Source organism: Vigna umbellata, chromosome 5, assembly GCF_029865625.1.
Source record: "Vigna umbellata cultivar VRB3 chromosome 5, Vumbellata_1.0, whole genome shotgun sequence".
In the NCBI taxonomy this organism is placed as follows: Eukaryota; Viridiplantae; Streptophyta; class Magnoliopsida; order Fabales; family Fabaceae; genus Vigna; species Vigna umbellata.
In genome coordinates this window covers 34409758-34424806 of record NC_142169.1, presented here as the reverse complement: position 1 = coordinate 34424806, position 15049 = coordinate 34409758, and the positions used below count along the sequence as shown (strand labels likewise).

General features: G+C 32.2%; 2 protein-coding genes across 3 annotated transcripts; both read left to right on the top strand.

The window, feature by feature from the left end:
* The first annotated feature begins 6184 nt into the window (after positions 1-6184).
* LHCB4.3 (light harvesting complex photosystem II) lies at positions 6185-7904 on the top strand. Its single transcript, XM_047317064.2, has 2 exons — positions 6185-6780; positions 7404-7904. Exons 1-2 carry the CDS (start codon positions 6265-6267, stop codon positions 7722-7724), a joined length of 837 nt encoding a protein of 278 aa, XP_047173020.1. The 5' UTR covers positions 6185-6264; the 3' UTR covers positions 7725-7904.
* Positions 7905-10317: 2413 nt separating this feature from the next.
* On the top strand, positions 10318-13408 carry LOC124840947 (Yippee family putative zinc-binding protein). Of its 2 annotated transcripts, none has more exons than XM_088116606.1 (6): positions 10318-10466; positions 10545-10644; positions 12104-12147; positions 12453-12561; positions 12647-12702; positions 12784-13054. In XM_088116606.1, the coding sequence occupies exons 2-6, from the start codon at positions 10549-10551 to the stop codon at positions 12866-12868; spliced, it is 390 nt and encodes a 129-aa protein (XP_087972732.1). In that variant the 5' UTR covers positions 10318-10466; positions 10545-10548; the 3' UTR covers positions 12869-13054. The 2 variants fall into 2 exon arrangements, with proteins under 2 accessions (XP_087972732.1, XP_087972733.1); XM_088116607.1 differs by lacking the exon at positions 10318-10466 and adding an exon at positions 13078-13408 and having other exon boundaries at positions 10473-10644; positions 12784-12888.
* The last annotated feature ends 1641 nt before the right edge of the window (positions 13409-15049 follow it).

Genomic DNA, 15049 nt, shown 5'->3' with positions numbered 1-15049 from the left:
TGTTCACTCTTTCCATTGTCCTATCTTTAATACGTCAATAAAGAGGATTTGGTTTCGATTATGAACAAAATTGAGACCAAATCCACATTTTTTTTAAATTTTTTTTATGGTTTATTGTTTCAATTCTTATTAAATCAAAGCAAAATACTAATCTAAATGTTTCCATTGATAATCAATACAAAAAAATTCACCCTACTTTTGTCTCATATTAATATGATTTAATTATAGAATCAAAATTTAATATCTAAAATAATAATTGTTGTATTTCTTATATTCACCAATGATAATTGTCTTGATAGAGGAATTTGTACTTGAGGTACTCTTATTAGCATAGCCCTATGTTCAATGTTTGAAAATTTTAGTATTATTATAAGTTTTCTCACTTTTCTAGTAACAATTTTAAACATCATATAACCACTAATGTCTCTTTTTTCACGCAGCTGCCTTTGTTTTATTTTTACTCATAAAAGGGAAGGTTAAATGCCCTGCAAAATAAGTTGACCTTGAAAGCAAAGAAATTGAGTTTGTGTAAAGCTAAAACAGAAAAAAGAGTGAACTAAAAACATGTTCCTAACCCTCTATTAATTTTTAGGTAGCAAAAGCATTGGAAGATATCTGATTGGACAAGGATATTGGAAAAATGTTAGCTTTTTGTAATCTTAAATGAACACCAATAATTATTGGAAGACTTTCTGATTAAAGCAGTGATAATTATATTACCTTGATGGACATTAATTACGGGCTAAATTACTGTTAATCTTTTTGTGTTGTGGTTACTTTTGTTTCCAACTACCATCTGTGCTCTTTTTCTTTTTCAAATCCTTCGATCCAACGTCGCAATTTGCAAGCATCGAAATTTTTTTCCTCTAATCATTCTTCATTCGACTGAGTGTTGTTGTGAAGCATAAACCAATCAAATTTGCCTATGATTAGTTCAAAATTCTTCTATAATTAATAATAATAATCATAAATATCAATAACAAAATAATACGTATTAAAATATTGTAAAAAAATGTTAATAAAAATATCATTATTCGATTATTCATGGCGTTAGAAAGAAAGTGATTAGAAGTTGCAAAGACCAAAGTACTTGGTTACAGTGTACTAGTGATGATCTTGTGACTTGCAAGGCAGCAGATATTACAAAAGTGTACTATCTATGGTCGGCATGCTGTTTCCTTTTCACCATTTTTCGAAAATTATGGCGTAGTCATAGTTGTAGTTTTATGTATCCTAATATGCCATTCACATCTTTGACTATCATATCTCTTTAATCACAGTGTCATGTCCTCTTCACATTTCTCGTGTGACTTTTTCCAACTCTACTTTTCCTTTTATTCTTTCAAACAAGAAATTTTTGCAAACAATTTTCTTAATAGATCCAATTTCGATTCATTTATACGACAAATATAGCAACAAGAAATCTCCTATAAAGACTGACTAATCAAAGGAATGACCTGATGAGCATGGTTAAAAAGGTAGGTAGAGATTAATGCAAATTAATTATAATTAAAGGATTCTAATTAGACTTGTGGTAAGTAAAATCTTATTATAAATAGAATGTGCAAGTGAGAGAATTGGATACATTATTGATTGTCATCGATTGAATTCTTAATCTTTTACAGGTATCTTTTAAGCAGTTTTAGATAAATGGAAAACTCAAAACCTCAAATGAGTCAAATGCAGACAAGAGAAAGGAAATGAAGAATAGTCATTAAAAAAAATCTAAAACTAAATATTTTAATTTTTCCAAGATAATAACAACACTTATAATACATAGAACGCCAATATTATAAAGCAAAACATGAAATTATGAGGCAATGAATACTTTAATTACATAGCTGGATTGAGTTGAGTTAATTATGTTTCTAACTACATATAAATTGGCCACTCAACCCAAAATTCCATATGAATATATTAAAAAATACTATTAAACTAAAATTTAATTAGATTGAGTTCAATTTTGCGTAATAATCGAAATTCAGTTACAATCGTGTGATGAAAAAGATTGAGAACAGAGAGATAATATAGTAACACTGTTCTTTAATTTATTTTTTTATATAATATTGATCACTTTGTTTTATGTTGTCTACCCCTTGTTATTTATTATGAGGTGTTAACAATACTATAAATATTTGAAATTTGTGTTAGTTCTATTAGTCAGGAAATGCAACCCACTTGGTAAATTTTATGTAATAGAAAAGATTACTGGTATTCATAATTTATAAACATAATTTATAAAAGGCTAATTAATGATGGGCAGCTAAGTAATGAATTAGTTCAGTGTGAAGTAAGCATTGTAGATGAGACGTGCAAATGAGAAAACACTAACATGGAGTTTGGAACTGACATTGGGAATGATTATTGTCGAGGACGATGGGATTTGACAATGGACTAAAATTATAGGTGAAATCATGATTATAACCAAAGAAACACACCTGCAAAATCATGGTGCTGAATGTGTAGCCATTGTGGGAGGTATTCATATTTCTAATTCCTGTTTTGACTTTTTTTTTTTCTTAATGCACAGATTATGGCCCCATCTACTCCACTTAGGCATGTCCTTGCAACCTTTGTGCCCATCACCATTCTTCACTTTCCAGTGACACTCTCCGACACCCAACACGTGTGTAATCATCACTCAACTTTTAAATATTTTATAACAATCTAATATTAAAAAACACAAATATGAATAGAGTTTGCTGTTCACTAATCAAAGTCAGTGTTTTATCTCTGTAGTACATGTGAATTCTGATAACAACAATCTCGGTAATCTAAAGCTGTTCAGAAAACGATAGTCCCGATTTGTTCTCACTGTCAGCATTATTCAGAATTTAGAAAGAGGTTTCCTTTTCTCACAACAGTTCCTGATCCATAGATCCACTGTTCATGCATGTGTGTTTGCTGGAGTTATAAGCCCATAAGAACGCATGGCATACGTTAGAGTGAGAATTAAGCTAAGGTAATGGCTTTACTTCATGTCAGTGAGTAAAATATGGGTTCATTATTGGCATGTCAAGAAAATAACATATATTTTTCTGTTTAACCGTTACTCTCAAGCTTATCAAACTCATTGTAAACTCAACTCATAAATTTTCAGATAAAAAAAATTATATAAATAATATGTTAATTCAAATAAATTTACAAAATTATATAACTTTATATAAATACAATTTATAGACATATTGTTCATAAAAAAATATTATAAAACAAATATTTGAATTGTTGTCATTAATTTTAATGCATTTCATTAAATATAATAAGAAAAGAATTGTGACACTGGTAAAGGACTTAGGTTTTATTGTCTAGAAAACAATTTCTTTTACCTATTACAAATCAAAATAGTGCTCAACTCACGACTTTGTTAAAAAAAACAACTTCACTCAATAGTGAGTGAAGCAGTAGGAAAGAGACGAGACTAGTATGCGTGGCGACGAACGTGACGGTAGACGTGATGGCAAGCGCAAAACAGACATGACGACGACCACGAACCGAGCGCAGATGGAGCGTGAACAAAGTGTGATCGAGTGCACGCGACGACGACCTGAAGGAGGCGAGACGATGACGATGGCCATGAAGAGAGACAGAGGGGCGCGAGAAATAATGACAATCAGATCATGAAACCCTAAACCCCAAACGACCTTATTTATCTTAATTTTTCTCCCTTTCAAGCTCGTAGAATTGCTCCAAACTCACGATTCTACACGATCCTATCAATTTCACAGTAGATTCTACCGAATTTACGCAGAATATGAATTTACTTTCAAGTTTACTCGAAAGCCATATCTAAGAACATAAACTCGTACGAGTTTACGAGTTAACTCGAGAGCATGTTTACTCTTCCTTTTGCCATGTTATCTTTTATAGTAAAAAGTTGAGCACGAAAATTTTTCTCACTCGCCCTTGGTGGCGATGGGCATGGAGTAGTGCATGGACTCTCAACTTCATGGGCTTCATTTTAAATTATGATATTTGGGCTTCATGGACCAGGTGACCAGAATTTGAATAATGGGTGTTGCTCCCTCCACCACCACATCTTTCTCCCTCCACCTTCCCTTTACTATTTTGTCCCTCAGTAAAATTTTATTTTTGGGGTTATTATTTTTTAATTTTACCCATTCACAACCTATTTCACTAATAACATATTCTAGTCCCATACATGAGTAAAATACTTTTCTTTCATTTTAACATTATATTTCTTCCTTTCTTTCTTTCGTCGTTGTGAGATACTACAAGTTGCAAAGGTTGGTGGTGGTGGATAGAATTATCAAGCAGTCTCGCTCTCGTGGTGCAGTGTCGCTCTCGTGGTGCAGTGCGTGGAGTGGTGCAGTGCGTGTCGTGCTTTCTCGTATTTGAATAAACCTTGAAATAAAACCCTAAAATAAAAAACGAAACCTTTAAACGGAGGTGACATCCTTCAACGGATGTTGACATATACAGGCGAGGCAAAAAGGGGTAACCTTTATGATCGCGGTTCTTGAACCGAGGTATATACAGGCAAGGCAAAAAGGGGTAACCTTTTTGCCTCGGTTCTGAACCGAGGCAATATGTGTGAGTTTTTTTGCCTCGGTTGGTTTCGAACCGAGGCGGTAGATGCTTTTTTTTTATTTTTTTTTCCAGAAAATGGGACTTTTGCTATTCAAAGTATTTTCTTGTTCTTTTTTATTTGGGACAACGGAGGCGGCGACGAAACAGCCAAAGGCGGCAACGAACGGCCAAAGGCGACGACAAACGACTGAAGGCGATGATGAACGACCGAAGACGGTGACGAACAGCCAGTGCCGACGACGTACAAACCAAAGGCGACAACAAACAACGTAGTTCGAGTGAGAGAAGTAAAGACAGTGGCGACGATCGGTGGTGGAGGCAGTGGCGACGATCAATGGTGGAGGCAGCGACAACGACCAACGGTGGAGGCAACAGTGACGACCAATGGTGGAGGCAACAACGACGACCGATGGTGGAGGCAGCGACGACGACTGATCGTGGAGGCAGCGGCGGCGGAGCGAGTTGAGGATGATGAGTCTGAGGTTAAGTTTGTTTGGTGGGAGTTGAGGATGATGGTGGTGAGAAGGTTGTGGAAGGGAGAATGAAAGGGGAGAATGAAAGGTCTGAAATTTAAAAATTGAAGAAGCTATTACCTCGGTTAAGTAGGCAACCGAGGTAATAAGACTCTAGTGCCTCGGTTCTAAAGACAACCGATGCCTAAACCTATCATAAAAAATTAAAAAAAAATTATAAATGGCAAAAAAAAAACTATAGACATCGGTTCGCGATTAAACCGAGGCATAAAGGTCTTATGACATCGGTTCAAATGGAACCGAGGCAGTAAAGGCTAACAAAATTGATTTGAAACGTTCAGATCCAGAGGATGTCAGCTTTTGACAGGACATACTGCCTCGGTTCTGCACAGAACCGAAACAGTAAGCCTATTTTGAAAAAGTTGGCAGGTGAAAAAGCTAATTTATAGAAGGAAAGCAGAGTTTTTTTGCCTCAGTTGGTCAGAGAACCGATACAGTAAGCTTATTTTGAAAAAGTTGGCAGGTGAAAAAGCTAATTTGCAAAAGGAAAGCAGAGTTTTTTGCCTCAGTTGGTCAGAGAACCGAGACAGTATACTCTTTAGACATCGGTTCCAATTAAACTGAGACATATAATTTCATAAAAATTACGAAATTGCCACTGATAGTTTAAAAAAATCTAAGCGTAATGTAAGAGTTAAAGATTTTTTTTTTACTGGTGCGAGTATTCATGCAAACATCTAATAATACTGCAAAAGTTAAAGTACTAGAAACTCACATCACACATGATGTCGAGTAATTTCTGTGAGGTATGTAAACGTGTCATACACAAACTCGGCTTTATTGTAGGTAAAAATTTAGTTGAAATCGTAGATACATGGTGATTTCAGATTTTTCACGTACGGATCATGCTAAAACAAGAATTGATTGTTTTTATTTGGCAAGTAAAAAATAAATAATAATTGGCAGGTATAAAAAAAAAATCAAGGGAAACCAACAAAATGTGAATGTAAAAAAAACGATGTTTTTCCACCAGGACCACAAAATAAATGTGAAGCAGCAATCAACCAACCATCTAAGAACACCCATGGCAGATAAGGCTGAGAGATAAGCCACATTTTATGCTCACACACTCACTCCTCACCCACACCCAAAAAACATACTTAACCATATTCGTATATAAACATCCTTTTCCCACACTTTTTCCACCCATAAACAACACCTCACTACTCTTCGAAACACCGATATGGCCTCCATCGCCGCCACCACATCATACTTCTTCGGCACCCGTCTCTACAGCCCAACAACCTTAAACACCGGAAGGTTCCACGCGCTCTTCAACTTCGGCACCAAGAAGGCGCCGCCGCCCCCGCCGAAGAAAAAGGAAGTCAAAGTGAAACCCTCCTCCGGCGACCGCCTGGTGTGGTTCCCGAATGCAGAGCCACCGGAGTGGCTCGACGGAAGCATGATCGGCGACCGAGGGTTCGATCCGTTCGGATTCTCAAAGCCCGCGGAGTACCTGCAGTTTGACCTGGACTCGCTGGATCAGAACCTCGCGAAGAACGTCGCCGGCGAAATCATCGGAACAAGGGTGGAGGTTGCAGAGGTCAAACCGACGCCGTTTCAGCCCTACACGGAGGTTTTCGGGATTCAGAGGTTCCGCGAGTGCGAAGTCATTCACGGAAGGTGGGCAATGCTGGGTGCTCTCGGTGCTTTGGCCGTTGAGGCTCTCACTGGAGTCGCATGGCAAGACGCCGGAAAGGTACCGTTTTAATGTCTCTTTCCTTAAACTGATTCTTCTTTTCGATACCCTTTTGCTTGGATTTCGCCATTCTTTAGAAACTGGGAGTTATTTTTTTGTCAGCCAAGATATCGAACATTTGATGGCCGTGAACTTTGATTACTCTTTTGCATGATTTTACATTTTGATTTGTTCGATTCTCCTTTGGTTAACGACACAGTGATAGGATATCTATCTGCGTGTGGAAACTTGGAATGTGAACTTTTTTGACAAGACCATAGAATTTGCATGGAGATGTTGATTTTCTTATTTTATTTTGTGGGATGATGGTGTTTTTGTTGTATTGTGCGTATGAGTTTCAGACAACGTAGCGTGTCCCCATGTCAGTGACAGCATAATACAGGAAAATACCTTAGACGTGTCTTATTGTAATCCACTGACATGCATAGTGCCACCAGATATTTTCAATAAATCATTATAATATTTTACAAATTTTAGATTTAATACAGAAAAATTGTAAAAGCAAACTTCACTCTGAATTTAAGACGGAAATTATATACTCTAAATAAAGTAATTTTGATGAGTTGATGATAAAAGAAGAAGGTAAAGAGAAGGGTTATGAAATTGTTGTTATTTGGTTTCAGGTAGAGCTGGTGGAAGGATCATCTTACCTGGGACTTCCACTTCCGTTTTCATTGACAACACTGATATGGATCGAGGTGATAGTGATAGGATACATTGAGTTTCAAAGAAACGCAGAACTTGACCCAGAGAAAAGGTTGTACCCAGGAGGCAAGTTCTTCGATCCTTTGGGTTTGGCCAACGACCCTGAAGAAAAAGCCAGACTTCAACTTGCAGAGATCAAGCATTCCCGCTTGGCCATGCTCGTCTTCCTCATCTTTGCCATTCAAGCTGCTGTCACTGGAAAAGGTCCTATCAGTTTTATTGCTACCTTCAACAAGTGACATACATATATTACATAATATAACTTTACTCCTCTAATTTTATTAATTCTTTTCGGGACACCCAAACTATGAAAACTGCTACCTGTAATAGCATGCCCAATGTTATGTACGTTTCTACCTGTTGTTCGATATTTTCTAGTAATTTGGTGAAACCTACGTTGCTTTGATTTTAAAACGAAACATGATCGATGTCTCTTATTATTTGTTCTTTACAATTATTCACCGCAATAGAACACGAGATAGAAACCAGTAGCACGATGTTATTAAGTTAATTTGAATTAATATTATACCTTATTTTTTATCATATAGAAGAAAAATATAAATTCTATGTTGATTGAGTTAATTATTCACAACTGTGAATGGATTATAGATCATACGTACCGAACAAAAAGAACTTGTGGGTGGTGATGAAACTATAATCAATGAAATAAGAAACTTGTAAAACGTTATACTAACTGGGAATTATATTTTGAGATTTAAAAAAAAAACCTTATTTAACCGCTAATATATTAATATTTTAATTATATATTTTTATTATAATAATTAGGGACACGTTAGTTTCTATATCTAATATCTTATCATTTTTCTGATTTCAATGTATAGATAGGATAAAGTCTAATTATCAGGTGTCATGTCTGATTAATTAGTAATTCGGCATTCACATCTGAGGGATTAAACTGTCCCATAATCAAATCAAATTGTGAGTTATATCTTTAATTTTTAGTATTCTAAGTTTTGAGTTTATTTTTTACTATTTTATAATTAGTCTCCAATTTTTTTTAAGAAGAATCTTCCTTATAAGACAACTCTAACCTAAAAAAAGACTTGAGTACTTTGATTTAAAATCACGTAAACTTTGGACCAAGACGCTTTATAATAATATTTTTATTATTATTTTTTTTTCTCCTGTCTAACAACTTTACAATTTTCTAATTTTCTTAAATGGATTTCACGGTTCACCCCAAATTTTTTATTTTATTATTCATTTTAAATTAGATTTAATGTATTTAAGTCAATCGTTAAATAATAAATAAGCATATAATAAAGTTGATTGCCTGAATTTTTCACTGAAAAACTCATATAAGCATACTCAATTTTTTAATTAATTTTTTGTGATACATGAAGAAATAATATACAACAATAATTTAAATTATTAGAATTAATTTTAAGTTAATAATTTTATTTAAGAATATGAAGGGAAAAAAGTAATGTTTTATTAAAATATAGTTTAAATGTTAATCACTTAATTGATATAAATAATGTTTTAATTATTTTTATTTATTAATATGTAAATTTAATTGGGTCCAATTAAGTAGTGTGAAGTGCGCTGCTTTCGTTGAAACGGTGCTTTCTTTGGGTTACTTATTAGCATCTATGTGTTTTTATATTGTTTGATTTTATCTTAAATATTACATTAATAAAATAATGTTATTATATTTTTAGTAAATAAAGTAACGTTTTTATTACTTATTAAAGTCTATTAAAATTCTTTAGAAAAATTATACCTAAAACATCATCATTTCGTAGCTGTTCAAAAAAGAAGACACATAAAAACATTTTCCTTCACCTTAAAAATTTGTTAGGTAAATTGAATTGCACGAACATAATATTGTATTAGTTTTTATGGTTTGGGTTTTTTAAACTCATAGTTGGATTTGAAAATAAAATTTAGATTTTTAAAATGGTAAAATTGAATTTGTATATTTGATTTGTGTAATGTGCTGGATTTTATTGTTTTCCTGTATAATTTCATTTTAGATTATTAGTGTTCAAGTGTTGATTTTATTACATAAAGAATATTATTTCTTGTTGATACTTTACAGTTTAAATGATTTATGTTAAGATAATTGTTTTTTATTTGGAATTCTTATTATCTAAACAATGGTTTCACATTTAGCTGAGAGAGTTAGTGTGGGCTATTTATTCATTACAGGTTTAGACACAATTAAATATTGATTGTTCACTTAAGTAATATAAAATCTATCATGTTTTCTTCATACATATTTTTATACTTGTGTTATAGTTGATGAAGTGAAATTTAACATATTGTAATGTTTGTTAAAAACAACTAAAATAGTATTACTCTGATAAACCATGTATATCTAATTGGAGATATACACTATTGAGAAGTTAATGTGCGATATAAGTATTATGTTAGTTAATATTTTAATGATATACTAAATCCTATAGATACAAGTATATTAATTCACATTTCATTAAGAAAGTTTTAATTAAGAATTTTTTAAATATACAATTTAATTTTCTAAAATCTAGAGTAGAATGACCTAACCTCTATTAACTTCCAAATTTATTATGTTTATGATTGATAATGATGACAAGTGAATGAATCATTTTATATTAGGATAATTATACTTTAATAACATTTTTTTTATAATATTTTAAATTATTTACGTGTTGTGTGATGGATCTAAAATTACTTAATAATTAATAATAATAATTATAAACCATTAAGATAGATCAATCAAATAATAATAATAATAATAATAATAATAAATAATGTTTTTAAAGGATCGTCACCCTTTGTATTATTTAACTGCAAGTAAGGTGTGTAAAGTAGCTAGGTATGTTCCTTACATGCATCATAAACGATTGAACAAAATAAATAAAATATAACAACCAACAAATGAACAACCTTACCAGTGTCCTATGCCTTATCGCCTTTCACAAAAATATGAAAATACAAATATTAAAAAACACATTGTAGCAATTGTCACAACACAGGTAAATAATCTTCAACAATTCTTCTCCTCTTGTTCTTGTTCCTTTTTCTCCTTTATCCCAATTGTCTTTACTGTGCAGACTAATGGGGAGATTGTTTGTGGTGAATCTGGAAGGGAAGATCTATAGCTGCAAACACTGTCATACCCATCTTGCTCTTTACGATGACATCTACTCAAAGGTTCCATCTTTATCCGTTCTCCTCTTTTCTCTCCTCTATATCTTTTCTGGGTATAACATTTTCAATCCCCTTCTTCTTCATTCATCTGTTGAAAATTCGAATGGATCGTCATGCTGTGTAATGCTTTTCTGTTTCCTTGATTGACTATTGCTTTACCAAATTTGATGTTTGACTTAACCAGAGTTGGTTTGTTAAAGAATAATCCACCCCTCAAGTTAACTAGCACCAGACATTTCAATAACTTCGTGATTCTGATAAGCCATAGCCATTTCTAAAACATGCATAACCATTAGTTGCAAACACAATTCGATAATTGTATAAAATTGTATTCATTTACCCTTAACTGCTTATGAGATAAAACTAATCATACTTACAGCTGTAGTTACGTGTTCGGGTGGAGATAAGGATTTTGTTACTCTTTGTTAAAGGAGATGTAGATTTTGTTCCTCTTTACCCAATTGTTTGGTTAAGGCGCTTAGCCTGTAACAACCTTTGAAATGGTTATTACTTCTCATGTCATGCTTTTGTTGGTTTTAGACTGTTTACTTAGCAACTAATGCCCCCCTGAAGCCATGGGGATCTCGATTATTATATGTTTGTTTGTCAATCGTTTTAGTAAATGGACCGAAGTGACTAGAGAGGTGTGGTATTTGTCCCTTATCTAATTCTGAACTATAATACATTGATACTTGCTGTGTTTTTCTGATATTTTTTTTTTTATGAAAATGGTGCAGAAGAAAGCAGATAAATTTCTGGATTTCTTTATACGGTGAAATGATGTATGTCCTTAAGATATTTTACCTTCTCCTGAGATGAGACATGGCTATTTCACAGGGAAACTGTAGAAAGCCATTTGGAATCCGATTTCTTTGAAATTTTGTTGCAAATAAATGTGATAGAGTTTTAGACATCCTTTCCCCTTTTCAAAGAGTGTTCCTACTTGTAACATTTCTCTTCTCTCCATTAGAATTTGCACTATATTTTGGTTAGAGAAAGCTGATGGCGTTTAGTAACTTGTGTAGCATTTTAATTAATCAAGTGTAGGTTGGTGTCCACTCAAGGTTCCTGTTTACTGACTAGAATGGAGGGAGACCTCAATCGGCTTTCACATCTTTAAATGTTGCAACTTGTTACCTCTAGTGTATTTAGTTATGTTTAGGCAGACTTTGGTTGCATTAGCATAGATGCATCTTCAATTGTTGCAATTTGTTACCTGCATTTATAAGTAATATCAGATATAAGTTTGCTTCTATCGGTTCACAAGGGCCACTTATCTGGGCACCTAATAGATTGTCATATGAAGTACATTACCTTTCAAATGCTGCTAGAGTTTAGTTTCTCCAAAACTTAATATTTTCATTTTTTATGTGATTTTATTGCTTGGACCCCAATTCTGAATTTAGTTTTTTTTCATAAGAACACATTATCTGACTATCATTTTTTCCTTTGTTATATTCAGACATTCCACTGCAGACATGGGAAAGCTTATCTCTTCAATAAGGTGTAAGTTATCCTTACTTTGCGCATCTTACCACTGGTAAATTCTCGTATGCGTTTAGTACACGTTAATCATATTGGAAATTATAAAATTGTGTGTGAATCACAAATGCGTGACAAAAACATTGCGTTACGGCTATCAGTTTTGTGAACTGTTTCAGTGATTGTGTGTAGCATGTGTAAGAAAACTGGCAACCATAACAGTTAAGTTATTCATGACTACTTGGCTCTTGAACCTTTAAAGCTGTCAAATTATAATATTGCAGTCGGTTCTTTTCTCGGGTACAGTTTAAACTTTTATTCTTTGTCAGTGTGAATGTTTCTATTGGAGAAATGGAGGACAGACAGATGATCACAGGGTTACATACCGTGGCTGACATTTTCTGTGTGGGTTGTGGATCGATTGTGGGTTGGCAATATGTAAGATTATGAAGCACTGCTTCAAACATGATGGTATTTTGCCTGTGTCTATGTAGTTCTTAGTTACTCAAATGATGCTTTTCAGGAAACTGCCTATGAAAAAAACCAGAAGTACAAGGAAGGAAAATCCGTGCTTGAACGGTTAGTAGAAATGTAGTGAGAAAACATTGATAATAATATAATAGAAATGTAGTGGTTTAGATAAGGTCTATTATTGAGCAGGTACAAAGTGTCAGGTCCGGATGGAAGCAATTATTGGATCAGTCATGAGGCACATGTTGGTGGAAGTGATGCAGATGATGCTTAGTCATCCTACCATTCACAATTGTACATTCCTCAACCCTGTGTTGTTCAATGAGTTTAGATTTATGGGGGAAATTTCACAAAAACAACACATTGTCAAATTCTGTTGTCAATAACATTATTTAAGTACATCTAATTCTTGGTTTAGTGCTTTATTTTAAAATAAAAAAACTGATTCAAACTTCTAATGTATCCTGTTTTTTTAATTTGTAGCACATATTTGGATGAAGAAAGTCTTTCAAGTGCCCTGATTATGACTCTCACTAAATTGAATGTTCTGAAATAAAAGACTGCTTCAAAAATGTATAACTAAAACTTTGTTGGCTGAACTCACTCTAGTTTCTTCTTGAATCAGATTTTCATCAATTCTGATGCCAAGTAGAATATGTTTGAATGTATAATGACCTAAACGGATGTGTCTTAGTCTTAGTGCATGAGTGGTTGTGTGCGATATACTGAAAGGAGAAAACTTGAATGTATTTAAGTTACTTGTGTATGGTTTTCAAAAATTGAAATTAGAATTTCATGTTAATTTGAGCTGACATTAAGATGTTATTTGGTAAAATTCTTTTAGCACCTCCTTGGTTTCTTCCTGTACCTCTATAGGTGTGAGGAAAATCCAAATTGTCCATAGATTGAAAATATTTTGGATTGCATAATCCATATTCTAAATTACTCTCAAATGGTATAATTTATAACGTATTTCGAAATTATGCAATTTTAAATATATTTTTAGATTTAAAAAAATGTATCATAAATTGTATATTCAAAAAATTCGAAATACATTTCCATAGAAAAATATTTTAGATTATACAATTTATAATATATATTTCTTGCATAACCTGAAAATTTGACTCATGATACACCGATGTTGTTGTAAGTTCTTGAAAGACAGCTAAACTTCTCTATTATTGGCCCAAATTGGCTTACTTGAAAGATCTTCATATTTATGTAACATATTTATTGTGCATATATATATATATATATATATATATATATATATATATATATATATATATATATATATATATATATATATATATATATATATATATATATATTGTATATAATTATCTATGTATGGTATAACAAGATACAAATATATCTTTAATAATCTCATAAGACTAATCTTTTTCAGGTGGGTCAATATGCTTAATAATCAAGAAGTGAAAAAAAATTACAAGCTTAATGTATTATGAAAATTTTAATACAATAATAATACTGACATTTATTAATATTTTAAAAGATATATCATATTTAAAAATAAAGTTGTTAATGAAATGTCACCTGGTATTTACATTAAATCAAACATCATGGACTTCAATTTACATTAAATCATACGTGATGAGAAGTTTTAAATCAATGATTAGAGTAACAAAGTTTAAAATGTTTTCTCAAGCAACAACACATCACCACGAATGCAAGATGAAGCAAAAGTCACTGTTACTTAAACATCCATTGACCCTGATGTTTCATCTCATGTATCTTTCCACAATTTTATTCATAAACGTTTTTTAAAAGAAAATAAATAAATAAAATAAACTTCTTTATAAATTAAATTCAGTTTATTTAGACATTATTTCATATAAATTACCTCACATTTTTCTATAGTGTATTATATAGAGTCAACTTCTTCGTCGATGCTGAAGAAAAAAAATATTTACACCAAATTTGAAAACTTTTAATTTATAAATTAAGAACGAGTTTGTTTTTTAATTGATTTAAATGTTAAAATGATTTTAACAGAAGGATAAATTTGTTAATAAGTACTTGTTTTAATGATCCATAGCTCATATTTTCTTAACATAATTATAACTGGTTTGACAAGTTCCAATATTTGCATATGAATCCAGTAGAGTAGGATTTAAAATGTTTAATTACAATTTGAAAGTCTTTTTAAATTTGGATCATATGACCTATCTATCTCTTGTTGACCAGATGAACATTTCTAAAAACGCTGAAAGATCTTTTAAGTCAATCAATTATTTTATTATTAAGTATTAATATTACAAATTCAACATATTTATGAATCTTTTTAGATCATGATTAAGCCTGATTAAAAATCCATATCAAAACTTATAAATATATAAAAAAAATGAAAAAAATAAAAGATTACATTTATTACAAATTTAAAATTAAAATTAACTTAATAACGAAATAAAAGATATAAGAGAACTGAAGAAGT

Excerpts from the sequence above, each read along its gene's own strand:
- LHCB4.3 (XM_047317064.2), top strand. The coding sequence starts at position 6,265 with ATGGCCTCCATCGCCGCCACCACATCATACTTCTTCGGCACCCGTCTC. Across the intron at positions 6,781-7,403 it reads CATGGCAAGACGCCGGAAAG|GTAGAGCTGGTGGAAGGATC; the intron begins GTACCGTTTTAA and ends ATTTGGTTTCAG.
- LOC124840947 (XM_088116607.1), top strand. The coding sequence starts at position 10,549 with ATGGGGAGATTGTTTGTGGTGAATCTGGAAGGGAAGATCTATAGCTGC. Across the intron at positions 12,148-12,452 it reads GCTTATCTCTTCAATAAGGT|TGTGAATGTTTCTATTGGAG; the intron begins GTAAGTTATCCT and ends ATTCTTTGTCAG. Across the intron at positions 12,562-12,646 it reads CGATTGTGGGTTGGCAATAT|GAAACTGCCTATGAAAAAAA; the intron begins GTAAGATTATGA and ends GATGCTTTTCAG.